This window comes from Seriola aureovittata, chromosome 12 (genome assembly GCF_021018895.1).
Source record: "Seriola aureovittata isolate HTS-2021-v1 ecotype China chromosome 12, ASM2101889v1, whole genome shotgun sequence".
Classification (NCBI taxonomy): Eukaryota; Metazoa; Chordata; class Actinopteri; order Carangiformes; family Carangidae; genus Seriola; species Seriola aureovittata.
The window spans coordinates 14,042,838-14,058,330 of NC_079375.1; the positions used below are offsets into that span (position 1 = coordinate 14,042,838).

Below are 15,493 nucleotides of genomic sequence, written 5' to 3' on the forward strand. Positions count from 1 at the left end.
CCAAAGAACGCCAAATTATTTTTTTCACACATACAATTTCACACATCGATCACCCTCTGCCACTCCTCCGTTTTCCTTTTCCCCTCCCACCTCTCACTCCTCTTTTCTTCTCTCCTCTCACTGTATTCCTGTCATGACAAATGTCAAACAGTCAGTTAGGAGGGTGTTTTTTCTTTTTGGTAACCAAGAGCTTGCCAAGTCGAATGTGCGCTGGGACAAGACTGCTGCGGAAGCATCACATTGGAGCATCAGCATCAGATATTTCTGTGAAAGTAACAGAAATGTTTGAAGGTGTTGTCACAAGCTCACAGGTTCCTGCTGTTTGTGTGCACCAGAGGGAAATGGCGCCTTCTCAGCCCTTTTGTCTCCTCCCTCCCTATTGTTGTTTTTAAACTTATTTCTCTGTTTAGTTGTTATCACTTTTATTGTGGTTAAGAATCTCAGCATGGCTGTTTTTTGTGGGTTTTGACAGAGGGGCTCAGCGTTGTAGTCAGAGTTAAAATTAGAGGAGTTGCTTTTCTGTGTGACTTGGAGACATGTCATCTTCTAGAAGCAGTGGGGAGTCTGTCAGTCACAGCCATGGTGTGTTTTAATCATCTCTGTCCCACTTGGAGAAGCGCTGACGGTTAGAGTGAGGGTTCCCTCCCCTGGACAATACCAGTATGCTAGAATCTCATACACTCTGATGTCAGACATAGCAACCAGTTAAGAAATATGAGACGTTTCTTCCTCAAGTTAATCCTGCAAATTCAATAGGGGAATCAAGCAATGTCTGGTGAATTTGAAGACATATCACAAGTGTGTTTGAAGGTTTTTGTGATCTTTCAAAAGATATGACAGCTGGAAGGAGATTGGCAACAAAATAGCGGGAGTTTGTCACTATAATAAGAGAATGAAGCTGATAGAATAATCAAAACCCACGACGTGTTAGAAGCTTAATGAGCGAGGGCTCCCCCCAAGCGTGCAATAATAATAGTGTTTTGTAATTATATAGCCCTTTTAATAATACTCTAAGGAATTTTAAATAGACATTTCTTTGTAAAGCAAAGTAGGTTAGACTGCAAATTATATTTTCCATAATGTTGCAGTGATGATGGCAACTGTCTTTACAGTACGTCGCCGAGAGAGACAGAGAGAATGCACAGCCAGGATACTGTACAGCAGAGTCAGGCTGCGCATTCCCTTAACCCTGTGCAGAATTGGCCACCACACTACACCCATCCAGCTCGCTCTCCTTTAACCCCAGCCCCTGTCTGAGCATGCTCCCTGCAGACCTCTTCAGAGATATGGCCTCTCATTTCTGAGAGCATCCTCTGACAGTCTTAATGGACAAGTAGTCTCTCTACAAGGCCAGGAGAGCTCTCGCTGAAAAGACCACTCTGGGCATGTCTGGGATAAGTACTGTTTTCTCCTCTCTCTCTCTCTCTCTCTATCTCTCTCTCTCTCTCTCTCGTCTAAGGTTGTGTTTATGGGCCGAAATTAAACGTAGCTGTCAGACGGCAGCAAACACGGAAGGAGAGGGGGGAGAGGAGGATCTTTCGATGCTGTATTTAACTTAGATAACAAACTCTGTAGAAAAGTGACACAGAATCTGTAATTATAGCAAAAAATATTAAGACATTAAAAGATATATTAGAATTATAAAGTCGTGAAATATGAATCTTAATCATAATGCTCTACTAATTGTACTAATTGCAGTTGGAGTTTGGAGATTTACATATATTTTAGGTATTTAATGTTCGCCAGAGTGACGTACGCCACTAAATTGAGCTTTAAACAGAAGTACTTAGAAAAATATTCCTACGAGCCCCCAAGCAATTAATCCAGCTGCCTGCCTTTGTCCACCTACCCATTGTGTTCTTTGTAAAAACCATTCTCTTATACCTCCACTTACTCCATCCTTTGAGACGCCATTGGAAATCCAGGGCTCTGAGTTGAACCCACAGTTGGTTTAAGTGTAATGAAATGTATGTCATGTCTCTGGCTCTCTCCCTCTGGCTTCCCCTCACCCCTGGCCCCCTGAAAGCACTGCCTTTGACAGGAAGGCCTCTGTGGCTTCTTCTGCAGTGATCTTTAGCCCCTTCAGGTCCCATTGACTATTTCAGGACGTCCCTGCGATTTGAGGGTGGACTCAACCGTTCACGCATGCTTCAGAGCATTGACTGAGGAGAAAAATAGACAGAGCGATGGAGTGGAAGCCTCGGACAGCTAAACCGGCCCTCTGGGAAATCCTACTCTGATGCCTGGCCGCATTTAAAAAAAAAAAATAACAAAAAAAAAAAAAAACAGATAGCCTCTGCTCTGATAGTATTTATTAATGTTGTACAGTATGCTTACTGAAAAACACCAAGTTGGAAGTGTGTTTCTGTTCGGTGTGTGGTGCATAATATAGCAACAGAAGTCAGGTGCAGTTTCTGTATAAGGACCCAAGCTGAGCCATTCCACATGATGCACATTTAAATTTAAACATATATTGACTCAGTTCCTAGTACCTGTTTATTTATCATAGATTCAATCTTTATGCAGATGAGGATGAACAGATCATGCATGGAACACTTACTTTGCATCTGTATGTGCGTCTGCTCACGAGGCTGCGTATGCGACTCACCTGAAGCTTTTGTGGGTGTGGGTATGTGACTGTCTGTGTGTGTGTGTGTGTGTGTGTGTGTGTGTGTGTGTGTGTGTGTGTGTGTGTGTGTGTGTGTGTGTGTGTGTGTGTGTGTGTGTGTGTGTGTGTGTGTGTGTTCTATTCTTCCCTTGTGTGCATCTGTGCGTGGACATGTGTCTGTGCATGGGTATTGCAGCTTTGGAGAGAGTGTGCATGTCCACTATATTAGACGGGAGCGCGCGTGGGGGTGCCTCAGCATGTGTGTACTGCTGTCTGTTCGGAGCTCTCAGCGCCAGCAGGGTGCGCCATTCCAATTTACCCATCAGCCACAGAGGCAGGGGGTAAAAGTGCGGGGCATCGCTGTCGGAGATTTCACATTCGAGGGACAAGATTACCAGTCAGGGGACCCCTGTGTGGAGATGATGAGGGAGGGAGACTGCAGGGGCAGAGTGTGGGGGAGTTGGGACTGTTGGGATACGGTGGAGTGGTGAGAGCGGGGAGAGCAGCACGACTCAACACCACCCTGGAATCCGTGGACTCTCTGTTTTCTGGGGAGCTTAGCTGCCAAGCTGCACATCTGTTTGACACCAGGCGCTGTGGTATGGCAGTCAGGGGCTGTCTGTCCTGATTCACATCTCTCCGCTTCCTAGTTTGTTCTAAGAATCTGAACAACTGCTGAAGCTCTGTCTCTTTAAAGATCCTTGCAAAACTGTGCTGTAATGGTTTCAGAAAAAAAAAAAGAAGCAAAACGAAAGGTGCAGCATTCTTACTTTCATATCAGGAAATTATTTATCCTTATGTCTGTTTTTCATTCTACCTGCTCTAACCACATGTACAGGAAAGATTTTTGTATCCTAAACACTAAAACATAATCATGGCATTGTAAAACAATCTTGAATAGTTACCTCAGACCCAGAGACTGAGCCTCGTCGGCCGTGCTCACTCAGCCTGTGTTTGAATGTCGGCCAAGTCAGCTATGGCTGCTCCAGAGGCCCTGAAGCCTGTTGGGGAGACGGGACATTCCAAACAGCATAACTCATTCTTTACACCCTCTCTGCTGCCATTAGTTAATTATATGCAGGTGTTTTCCTTTCTCAGGTTTTGCGCTGTAGATCTTATAAAAATGTAACCGTGAATACATAAAGAGCCAGATAGACAGAGAAAAGGAAGGGGAAAACAGTGTGGAGGAAGTGGCTGAATGTGCTGTGTGAAGCAAATTATTGCCCCCATGTAGATTCATCAGTTCTCCCTGCTGGATTAAGGAAGGGCCTTTCTAATGAAGTTCGCCCCGTCAAAATGAAGGGACTAATTCTGATTTAGCTGAGGTAATGAACTTCCCCTCTCCTAGTGAGAGCAGCACCATGGGGCGAGGAGAGAGGGGTGGTTGTGTAGGAGGGCATGTGTGGGGGGGGGGGGCAAAGGAGAGTGTTAGCAAGAGAGAGAGGGAGGCAAGACGAAGACTAGACAGGAGAGAGACATGGAGTGAGGACAGAGAGATAGAAGGGAGAGAGGAAGCTAGGTGGAGAATGAGAAAAAAATTATGCAAAACGCCTGTCTCGTATTTGCTGAGATATATTAAATTTCCAGTGCGGGTGCCTGTGTTATATAAAATTATGCTAATGTCTCGTGGCCCGCTGCGAATGGCGGCTTGCTGGTCCTGAGCATGCGTGGCTGGCCGCTACACGGAGCGCGCTCAGTGGGACTCAGCTTTTCTATTAAGGAAAACCTCTAGACACCTGATGATGAATTCTCTCTCACCAAATGTTCCCCCTTTTTTGTGTCGAAAATATGAGCGCTTTTCTAAATGACTTTGGAGAGCCCGGCGTGGCGCTCGGCGGCCTGCGTCGAGCAGGGGGGAAGGGGGTATGGGGTGTGGGGGGGGGGGGGGGGTCCCTCTGCAGCAGGCTAAGGGAGTCAATTAAGGCAAGCACTGATAATTATAAGCCGGCAGAACGCAGGGGCTGGCTAATTGTACAGTGTTCCATGCCGCGAGCCCAGCCAAGGGGCCTCTCCGCAACGCTCTCTTTCCCTGCTCCTTTGTGTGGACCACAGACTCCACAGAGCCACATACCTCAGCCTGACAATGCAGCAGTGAGGCTAGTCAAAAAAGCCGGGCATGTGCCCGTAATTAACTTTTTACATTCAGGCCACTCACTCTTTTGAGACCTGAAAGAGATTCTGGTTAGATTCACACCTCATTTCTTCTCTCCTCTTTGCTTGCCAAAAAGTTTTCCTTTGCCCATTTTACTGTTTCTTTGTTTTTCTTTTTTAATCACTTTTGCACAGCAACTTTCATCGAGCACAAGAGTCTTCAAAAGTCAGGGCGTAGTCACTTGACCTTTATTTCCTTCGAACAAGAAAAAGCCCAGCAGTTTAGAATAGGCATGTATAGAGTAAATTAGAGCATTTCAGTGCAGGATGGTGTTTGTGTGGCTGCAGGGGGTCCGGCGCTCCCATGCAATCCATCTCAGCAGCCTGCACTGTTTGTCCCCAATGGACCTCCATACCTGCCTGCAGCTGCAGCGCCTACACATCATTCGTTAACAAGTATTCAGCTTTTGCCTTTGTTGTTGTGGATTTCTCCCTTCTCTTTTTTTTCTTTTCCTCTGCCTCTGTGACCTACACCACTGTTCATTTGACCGAGTTTTAGCCATTGTGGGTTTCAGCTGTAAGAATAGTAGGTAAAGTGGTGAAGGCAAAACACAAAATGGTAGACTATCCTTCAAAGCGCACTGTAGCACCGGATCCTGCTGAAACACCAGCCTCATCTGGTTTTACTTGCTACTTTCCTTTTGGCAGTCAGGAGGGCAACACATTAAATTCAGTGCACTTTCAAATCTAAAAATACATGTTTGCACAAAATCTGAATTATACCCAGTAATGTGGTCATTTTATAAGGCCCACCAAAATTTCAGAAGGTACATATTTCACATGTCTGGTGTAGGGCTAACTTCCAGTGTGTGTTTTTCTTAGTGTTTCACTACATATTTAAGTCCAACTGTGTGCATTTACTTATTCTAGAATACATGATACAGAAATGTCAACACATCATTTAGAAATATTATTGAATGAGATATAACGGGCTACAGCGAACTGTGAGAGATCAAATTTACAAATGGAATTTTCTTCTAATTTTTGTTTTGGCATTATACGGCTGTTTTCCATGTTGCCATAAAATAGTGGAGTCATAAAAGCGTGTATGTGCCTGGTGTAGCCATAGGCAGATAAACACAAAGCACAGCAGGTTCCTCATAAATGATAGGCACATGATTTAGCGTGAACCATTTATCATTAATACGTCTATGTTCAGGTCTTCTGGTATATAATTGTTTAACATACTGTAATAATGATGCATTTCATTTTCTGCTTATGTCTTTGATGCTCCAATGACGGCTACCAGTTTTAGATTCAGCATTTTCTGCCACGTAGTTAAAAAATAAATAAATAAAAAAAATAAGAAATCTGAATATCGCTGAACACATGCACAGGGACTCTTGGCAAATAGCTCAACTGGAAATGTCTGCTCAGTGCGTTTATGTTAAGGAGAAGGAGAAGTGTCCTTATGTTTTTGTCCCCGATGTTTTGTGAACTCCAAAAGGTGTTCTAGTCGACTAAACCTTTTGTAACATCCATTCAAGCGTTACGCATGTTTATCTCGACACAAAAACCTGTCAGTTTGGTGTTTCTACCTCTGGCCCAGCAGCCAGGGGAGCTGTGAGGCGGTTAATGTAGGCGCAGAGTGGCTGATCCTAGCAGGAGCCTAGCCCTGCTCTGATTAGCACCTCCAACGAGCTGCCATGCATCAGAGCTGACATTCTCCCAGAGACGTTGTTCCCCCAGAATCCTTTGCTCTTGCTGTGCGAGGGCGTCACCACTGACATGTCACAGCCAACAATCTCACCTCACCCCTCCTTCTCCCTGAGGAGGCTGGAAAACAGCATCAGGCATGCACCGAACCTGGGACCCTGACATGAGGGCTTTGGTACTTCGCTTAGCTCATCTTTCAAACACAGTATATGTCTTTTACATGCCCACTTCCCTACAGGCAAACTGGAGTAAAGCTTATCCTTTCATGCTGTGGTAGTTTTTCAATCTCTTTGATTTTATTGGCGAGGAGTCTAACACATTTCAATCACTGTTCGTGTAATATATTAACTCTTTGATAGAATGAGGTGAATTTTCCAGGTGCCATGATTAGATCTTGTACTTTAATTTCGACATTTTGCACTCGATTCACTCTGTCCTTCTCAAACTGCGGAGGCAGGAAATAGATATTAGTAATGTTCCCCCCCAGGCGCCAGTTCTCCAATCAGCTTTGGTCCAGGGGGAGTCCATCCCTTTGCGCTCCCACCCACCACCTTACCAGCCCCATCCTCTGCATTCTCCAGGCCTTTAATGGGCCTTGTAGTATCTCTGAAATGAGTTTGTTCCTTATGAGCAGTGCTTCTACCTCAAGAGAGCACACCGCACGGAGGTGGAGTCAATTTGTATTCACCCATAATTCCCTGGGCCTTAATCACTCTGATTTTCCCCCCATTATCTGTTAATGGATAGTTCCCGCGGAGAGAAGAGAGAAGTAAACCCACCTACTGTTTACAGGCCTGAAGCTGTCTACTCTGCTACCATCCACAATCCCGTAGTGGGTTGTATATACAGCAGTGAGTCTGCTGAAAACCAAATCTTCTTGGTTTATTAACATACAACTAAAACATCAGGCGGAATGGTATGAGACAGATGGTGGAACAGAAAGAAACTCTTGCTAAAGGTGAAATTCATCATAAAGAGGATCGCTACAAGCAAGTATTTCCGTTTTTATAGCGCGGTTTAGCAGTTTAGAAACTCAGTATTTCATTGACCTGTTTATCTGACGAGACCAGCTTTGATTACTATGTTCGTCCTGTCTGTGGCTTTTTCCGCAACAACCCATTCCTGCCTGCTAAATATTCTCAATTTGTTCTCCCACTTGTTTACTCATTACTTTCAGCAAAGAACAGCCTTGATTGATGTCCTTAATATCATTTGTTAGAGTGTGCTGCTTTGGCGACACAATCAGCATGGGAGTGAGCTTCAGAGAACCATTCACTATGCCCCAGAGAGGACTGTAAATCTAAGTATCAGATTTTTCTCTTCCAAAGCCAAATGCTACAAGTGATCCTGAATTCCCCTCCAATTCAAACTGCTCCTCAGCACAATTGTTTAAATGGAGTAAGGGGCAGTGGTGGTGGTGGTGGTGGTGGTGGTGGTGGTGGTGGTGGGGGGGGGGGGGGGGGGGGGGGGGGGGGGGTGTTGGAACGGAATAAGCTGAGGGAGTGTTTTTAATTAAGCAATGCCCTGCGTTATACTTAACTACACACCATTATCAGAAAGTTAGACTGTCTTGAGTTACTTTAGTTTCAGTCTTTTACACTCTTAAGCAAAGTAAGACGTCTCTATCAAATTCCTTGACACCTTTACCCCTGCCTTAAACTGACAGAATTCAATATGCTGCAGCTGTGTCGTTGTTACATAAAGAGTTCACTAAACTATGCAAGACAAACCTGCAAGCCCCAGCGTCCCAAACAACCTTCAACAGCACATGAACTTCAGCCCGGATGAAGAAGTAAACAGCACGGAGAAATAAAGACCATTCTTTCTGAGAGTAGTTTTTTCCTCTCTCCCTCTCCTGTCCTCCACATGGGAGAGATATTAGGCGTTTGTGTTTTAAGGAGCTGTGAAATACATAAACCATGAGCCACAGGAACGCGAGGCCCTGTGGATATGCAGATGGGCTTACTTTGCTGGTGTCAGGGATGCTTAGAGGGAGCAGGCACAGGAGCAGTTCTCATCTAAAGGATTTTCTTAGGAGTGCAGAGGGACAGGGTGGTGGCAGCGGAGAACACTCGGGAGACTTGGAAACAGAGAGTGGGAGGAGGGAGAGAAAGAGAGAGAGAGAGAGAGAGAGAGAGAAAGAGCTGACAGTCCCCTGTGGCCCTGTAACTATATCCAGAGTCTGCTCAGTGCATAGAGAGGGGTGGGGGCTCACGCAGGGCCATGCTGATTGGGCAGCCCTGGAGAAGGGCTGGGGTAGCGACAGGAAGTGACCTCAGCCCAATGAGGCAGCTGTAGGGGCGAACAAGCTGACTTCCTCCCTTGGCTCTCACTAAGAAACAGGCTGCCAGCCTGATTCAACCCCTGTTACACTGCTGAATAGAAACCCAGCCCTGCACAGACTGCTCATAATACACTCAGAGTCAAACCTCTGTTCCTCTCTCAAGCTCTTTTTTTCTTACCATCTGTTTATATTTATTTATATATTACGCAGCACTCTTTCAGTTTAGGGCTTTATGTAAATATATGAAGCATGTAGTTGAATTATGTACTATATATACTGTATATTCATCTGGGATTAGCCTATATATATTCTAATTTCATTTTTTTGTCAATGAATCCCATTAAAAGTCACACTGAATTAATGTAACTAACAAGTATTGTCAGTGTAGCTCATTCCTCATGCGCCACAGACTGCTGTCATTCAAAAACTATTAATCAATGAGCTACATGCACCATGCTAAAGCGCCAAATGTGTATTAATCCACGAAAAATAGTTCACAACAAATATTTGATCTATTTTTTGTAATGTTTGGTATAAAAAAAAAGTACAATGCCTGTCTATTTTAGGAAAATACTCAGGCATTTTTTTTTTTAACTTTTTTCTTTAAACTGCTTTTAAATGTTTGCATCTTCAATAAGAATGAGTGGGCTTGGAGCCAAGAGCCACAGCAGGGTATAGGGAAGTATTAAGAGACAGACTAACACATTGTTTGTTTTGGTCTATTAATGGGATTTGATGACATCAAGAAAGATATAGAATAACATCAGCCTTATCCCTCAAATTTGAAGCATATACTATATTTATATCTTTTTGCCGTTTCCCCCGATGCACCTGCTCATAGACATAAACACACACACGCACACACACAAGGTCGGTCAGGCAGGTGCAGAGTTATCTGCATAATGAAGCAGGCCAGGTCTCCAAAGGGACAGCGTTGTGCACTGGGGTCAAATGAGGGCTGCACATATGGCAGAGGAACAGATCTGTGAACCCTGCAGCAAGCTTGACCTTAGTGTACACCCTCACACAGATAAGCAAACAGAATGGTGATCAAAGAGGGCAGTGATCCTCTTGCACGGCTATGTGGATGCTCTCGTGCTATCCTCCTCCCCCCTCTTTCGCTGATGCCTGCTGCTACGCTCAGACGCGCATGTAGGCTACAGAGTATCTCACCTGTCGAATGCATGATTGCAGAACGCACCGTCGAGTCTTTCCCTTTCAGACAACGATGAGCTGCTTTGATCGGCCTTTACCTTTTTGCCAGACAGTCGTGAGGGAATGTAGTCTGTGTACTCGACAACTTGTGGTTTGTTTTCATTTTCTGGAGACGCCACCTTATGTGATATACCTTGCCATATGTTTATGTTATTGAGAAAAGCTTGTAAAAGAACATGTGGTGATATGTTACAGTAAAAAGTTCAATATGTATACGCCCACGCTGTTTCTTTTGGCACTGCACGAGATGTTTCCATTCCTTTCTCTTCCTAGAATATCAGAGGTCACCGGGTTCCATTTGTGACTATTATAGTGTAAATCTATAGGTGAGATACTGTACTGCCTATTTTTCATACCTCTCATCAAGTGACAAGGTCCATCATGCATATGGAAAATAGTTCAAAAAAATGATTGATATAGGCAGAAATATTACATTCTTGATAAAGTTATATTGTGTGTGTGTAGATATATATATATACATACATACACACACACACACACAATATTACTATATATATATATAGTTTTTTTTATGAAACAGCTTTTAAAACTAATTAAAAAAAATATAAAGTTGTCGGTGAGTGAGCAGACAAGAATAACAAACCAGAATGTGTCTTCCTGCACTGTTTTCCAGTGCACTTGTTTTGCCAGATTTGCCTAAAGCACCTTCGATTAACCCTCTGCTTTGGTTCCTCCAGGACTTGAGCCGGGCACAGCTGGTTAGGTGGATTGTGTTTTTGTGCTTTTTGGTACCCAGGGCCTATGTGGTGGGTACTGGGCTGTAGAGACCTGGGATAAACTCTAGATGAGTCCCTGGTGCATACGCCCCACCCCCCCTCCCCTTGCAGTAGCTGGCCCTAATGTCGGGCTTGGCAGGAGCTTGATCGAGCACTAGTCCTGCCCCATGGCAGAGTGTATAGGCCGTTTATTGACGCACAGGAGATGGGCAGTTCTCTGGAAGTCTGAGTCAGCAGATCGTTGTGCTGCAAATGAGCATGCAGGTTCGCAGTCTGAACGACATTTATTTAAGCTATCTCCGGCCATGGCTGAGGTAGTTTAATGTCAAGATAGATGTGTGGGGAATTCTAATGCCAAGCAGATAAACTGGGACTCTGTCTTGCTTGAAATAACTGTCGTATCACTGTATTAAAAATGTTGACATGTGAGGATGTTTCAATGGGGAGAGTGTTTTGGCAGCCTTGACAGTCAGTTTATGCACACTGAAGAAGTGATGACATGATTGGGAGAAACTATTTTTCAATCATTTTTTGTTCTCTCAGTAACAGTAATAACCCTCTGCCCTGTTTTAAATGAGGCAATTTGCCAATTCTTGATATATATTCTTGATTCATCTTCTGCAAAGCACAAATGACTGGTCCTTCATTTTGACTTTCTTCAAATCTGTTTTAATTTGAAGTCGCTAAAAATAGATTATTTTGCATGTAAGTTAATCAAAAAGATGACGCTCGCCATGTTCAAAGTAAAAGGCCTCGTCTGAGCGATTAGGACCCCTTCTGGTCATCCAATTTATGCCTGATGGGAGCAGATCACACGTCATATTATTTCCTGTCTGAGTCATGAAAATTGCAGGCGGGAGTCTTTGCCACAAATTTGTCGAATTTGAATTGTGAAAGAGTAAAGCAGAAAAAGAAAAGCAAGTGTGAGTGAGACCTCTGCTATTCACACTCTGCTTATTTCCCTTTTTATGATTTTCTGTTTTTTTTTTTTTTTTCTTGTGTGTGTGTTTCTTCTCTACAGAGGAAGGATTGAACCATGAATGCAAGCTCTGTAGTCAGTCATTCGACTCACCAGCGAAGCTTCAATGCCACCTCATCGAGCACAGCTTTGAGGGCATGGGAGGAACCTTCAAGTGTCCTGTCTGCTTTACAGGTGTGTATTGTGCATGTATTTAAGTACAGGCGTGTGTGCGTGTGTGTGTATGTCATGGATTTACAACCCAAGGAACTGATAAAAAGATTAGAAAGGCAGAGTTACTTTTGGAGCACATGTTAACTTTCCTGAAACATTTACATTCTCAATATGCAAAGCTTTGCATTTCAAGCCTCTTTTTTTTTCCAGTGTGAAAAGGTAAATGGTTTCTAAATGAGTTGGTAAATGTCAAGCAAGCAGGTCGGCTAAAGCTGAGAGTAGTTTGCTGCATGTGGCTTTTTATTTAGTCAAATTGCCTCCAAATCAAGGCCAAAGAAGTGTCATGAGGTGAGAGGGGGGGAGAGAGCAGGGGGGAAGACAGTGTGAGCAGAGGCGAGATGGGGGGATGGAGGAGTGGGGAAAGAAAAGGAGATGTGCTAATTGTGGATGGCAGTGGTGCTGATAGCTGTAATGATCTCATCTGTCTCTGTGCGTGGAGGTGGAAGGACCGGACTCCTCCTGAGAGGATAGTGCCCTCCTTCAGTGTCAACAGGGTTAACTATCTCTATAATGAAATCTGCAAAGTCGTTAACTTCAGCTCTTCACTCTTTCTCCCTTCTCAGCTCTTTACTCTTCCTCGCACTTTTTGGGTCCTCAGCTCATTTCCCTCGCTTGCGCTTCCTGGCCCCCACCCCAACGCCGCCACATCCCCCACATCCCCCACATCCCCCGCATCCCCCGTATCCCCCGTCAGCCCATCACCCAAAAAAAAAAACTCATTTGTCTCTCCTGCACTTGTTATATCAATTAACATCATTACCTCCCATTTTGCATTTTGCTCAAATATCTTTGTTCGCATTTTTACCTCTTCATCCGCCTCACCACTGAGCTCCGTATTCATTTTCCTCTCTCCCTCTCTCTCCTCCCCCTCCCTCTACTCCGTTCTACTTCCCTCATCGCTGTTTTGGCCTTATCTCTCTTTTAGCAGAAGCCTATTGATATATCCCCTCCTCGACGCACCCCACCTCCCCCACCTCCACCCCTCACAGGGGTCTGGGGCATTTAATATACAGAGCATGCCTCCTTCATCTGAGCCTTCATTTTCCACCGCCGGCTTTGACAGACAGGTCCCCCCTCTCCCTCCGCGTCCATATCGATCACGGCACATGAGAGAGAGGGATGCTGGGAGGGAGAGGGGAGGAGGGAGAGACAGAGTACACCCTCAGGACAGTGGTCGCAGAGCAGACAGACAGATGGGCGAAGGCCTGTAGTAGCTGGGAAGGCAGGCTAGGATGGACTGAAAGGCCTCCCTCTGTTGGGGATGCAGGGGACAGGCAGACTGAAGTCAGAGCACTCAGAGGAAAAGGAGGAACTGAGAGACTGGCTGACAGCTGTCCTTGAATATATTTCTTCAAGTTGAGCCTGGCATAAATTAGAGAAAAGACACTAGTTTAACACCCTAACATAAGCAAACTAACAGTCTATTGTGTAATAAATGTATGCAATTTTTTCAGGCTTCTTTTTCATAATAATACGCGAAAGTTAAAAGACTCCACACTGAGATCTTCATTCAAATGTTTACGCAGCAGAGTCTCCCAGAAATGATATTAATATACTGCTATTGTGTAACAGCATATATGTTTTGAAGGAAACATAGAGCTATGCAAATGATGTTTTTTTTTTTTTTTCAACACAGTAACAAAATGTTCATTAACTTATCGAGCAAGCTGCATAATGTGAAAACTGAATGCTGTAGTTACTTCATTAGTTTTCCTACAATATCTGCAATGAAAGCATAATTAAGTTTTTATGGTGATGTTTAGGCAATCACAGCGCTTGGTTAAGGTCAGGGAAAGATGGTGGTCCCTATTAAATATTGAAGAAGTCAACACTGACTTAAAGCACAAGACAAGACGTGATTATTTTATTAACACAACCAAAACTACAATCATTTGTGAAACCTAAACACACACAGAACTCAAGATACCTGACCGGACAGGATTGAAGTAAAAGTATTGTCAAGAAGTAAATATAAGATGTACAAATAAAAATACTCTTACTTACCCATATACATGTATCTATTGTATATAATTGGATTATTATGCGTTAACATGTAAGCAGCATTTTTATGTTGCAGCTCGCTCAAAGTGATGCTAGTTTAACTCATTTATACTGTGTGATAGTTTAATCAATAACAGTGCATCATATTCTTTAAGATGATCATATGGTTTGTATGTAATATGTTCATTCACAAAGTAAATGATATGAGGAAAGGAAAAACAATACTTTTTCTCCCTGAAATGTAGTTGAGTCAAAGTATAAAGCTCATGTAAATTACAAGTAAGCTGTGAAGTACAGTACTTCAGTAAATGCACATAGTTACTTTCCATCACTGGACATAAAAAAAAAGGTTTTTCCACTTTCCTCAATATACGACTTCACCCAGCTGCTGGAGGTCGCCTGACAGTAAAACATAACTATGGGTCGTAATAAGCTGCTTATACTTATGGGGTTGTTTCGTACATGGAGACGTCTTAATTCTCTATGATCTCAATTCTGGTTTTTGTTTAGACGATATGGATGAGATGCTGTCGATGAATCGTTGCGAGTTAAAAGCAATCAACATAATGAGTCTAAACATAAAAGTAAAACTTTGATCAAACTAGGTGGCAGCAGTGATAGCGGTCGGGTCATTGAGTTCACGTGATTAACAAGGTTACTCTTTGTTTAAAAGATTGTGATTGTGTTTTAGTTTGATCTGCCCACCCATGACCTAAAGCTCAGTGGGAGGCAGGAAGTGACTTTCATTCTTTGACACACCTGATTATCCTCAATCTGTACCAAAGGGAACGGGAGAGAGGACAAATCATACCACAGAACAGACCGGAGGAAAGTATGGGGGAAAAGTAAGTCATAGGCAGCAGATGAGGGGGAGACAAAATAGAGGAGAAAAGGAGACAAAACTTGGAGAAAGCTGAGAAGGTTGCAACTGGCAAGTTTGGATGTGAGATGAAAGTAGGGAAGAGGAGGAGGAAAAGAGAACTGTGTAGGGGAGGGAGGGTAAATGGAGAGAGGTCCATAAGCCCCTGGATGATGAGAGAGAGGCTGACTCTCTCAGGACAGATTTGACAGGTTTCAGAAGTGGGGGAGCCTGCAGCTAGAAGTGTCTGCCTGCACCCTTAGGAGCAGTAGTGAGGGCTGGTGTGGAAATTGTGATTGGGAATATGTGCTTAAGACAAACAAAACAGAAGAAAGTGTGCCTGATGAAAGTCGTGCGTGTTTGTATGTGTGTGTGTGTGTGTGTGTATACACTTTTTTTTTTTTTTTTTACTTATGTCACAGCATGAAGTACAAACTTGAAAAACTACAGGATGCACTGCTTTCAAATCTGCAAGAGTCTGACAAATACAGTAGTTTAATTAGTTTTTTGTTTAGTTGCTGCCCACATTCTGCTCGTGTGTGATGTTAGAATTATGGCAGCTTACATCCAAAGAAAACTGACAGAGGCTTAGCTTTAACTCAAAATTAGTAGTTTTTAGCTTATAGCACCGAATCAACTTCCACAGCCAACTTGTTTGTGCTGCCTTAGAAACCTTGGATCAGCCTCTGTATTGTGAACTCTTAGATTAAGCAGAGACGAACACATGTAGGCTAGACGAATAAATAAATGAAAAGGAGAAAGGGGGGAAAAAAGGATAAACTTTTTTTTC

The 15,493-nt window shown here is 43.6% G+C and overlaps 1 protein-coding gene across 4 annotated transcripts in view; it reads left to right on the plus strand.

The window, feature by feature from the left end:
• LOC130178414 (zinc finger protein 521-like) overlaps positions 1–15,493 on the plus strand; it is a 91,405-nt gene that overhangs the window by 60,747 nt on the left and 15,165 nt on the right. For all 4 annotated transcript variants that reach the window (XM_056390614.1, XM_056390611.1, XM_056390612.1 and 1 more), the window contains one exon: positions 11,673–11,804. In XM_056390614.1, coding sequence (XP_056246589.1) covers positions 11,673–11,804 — 132 coding nt within the window. The remainder of the gene's footprint in view (positions 1–11,672; positions 11,805–15,493) is intronic.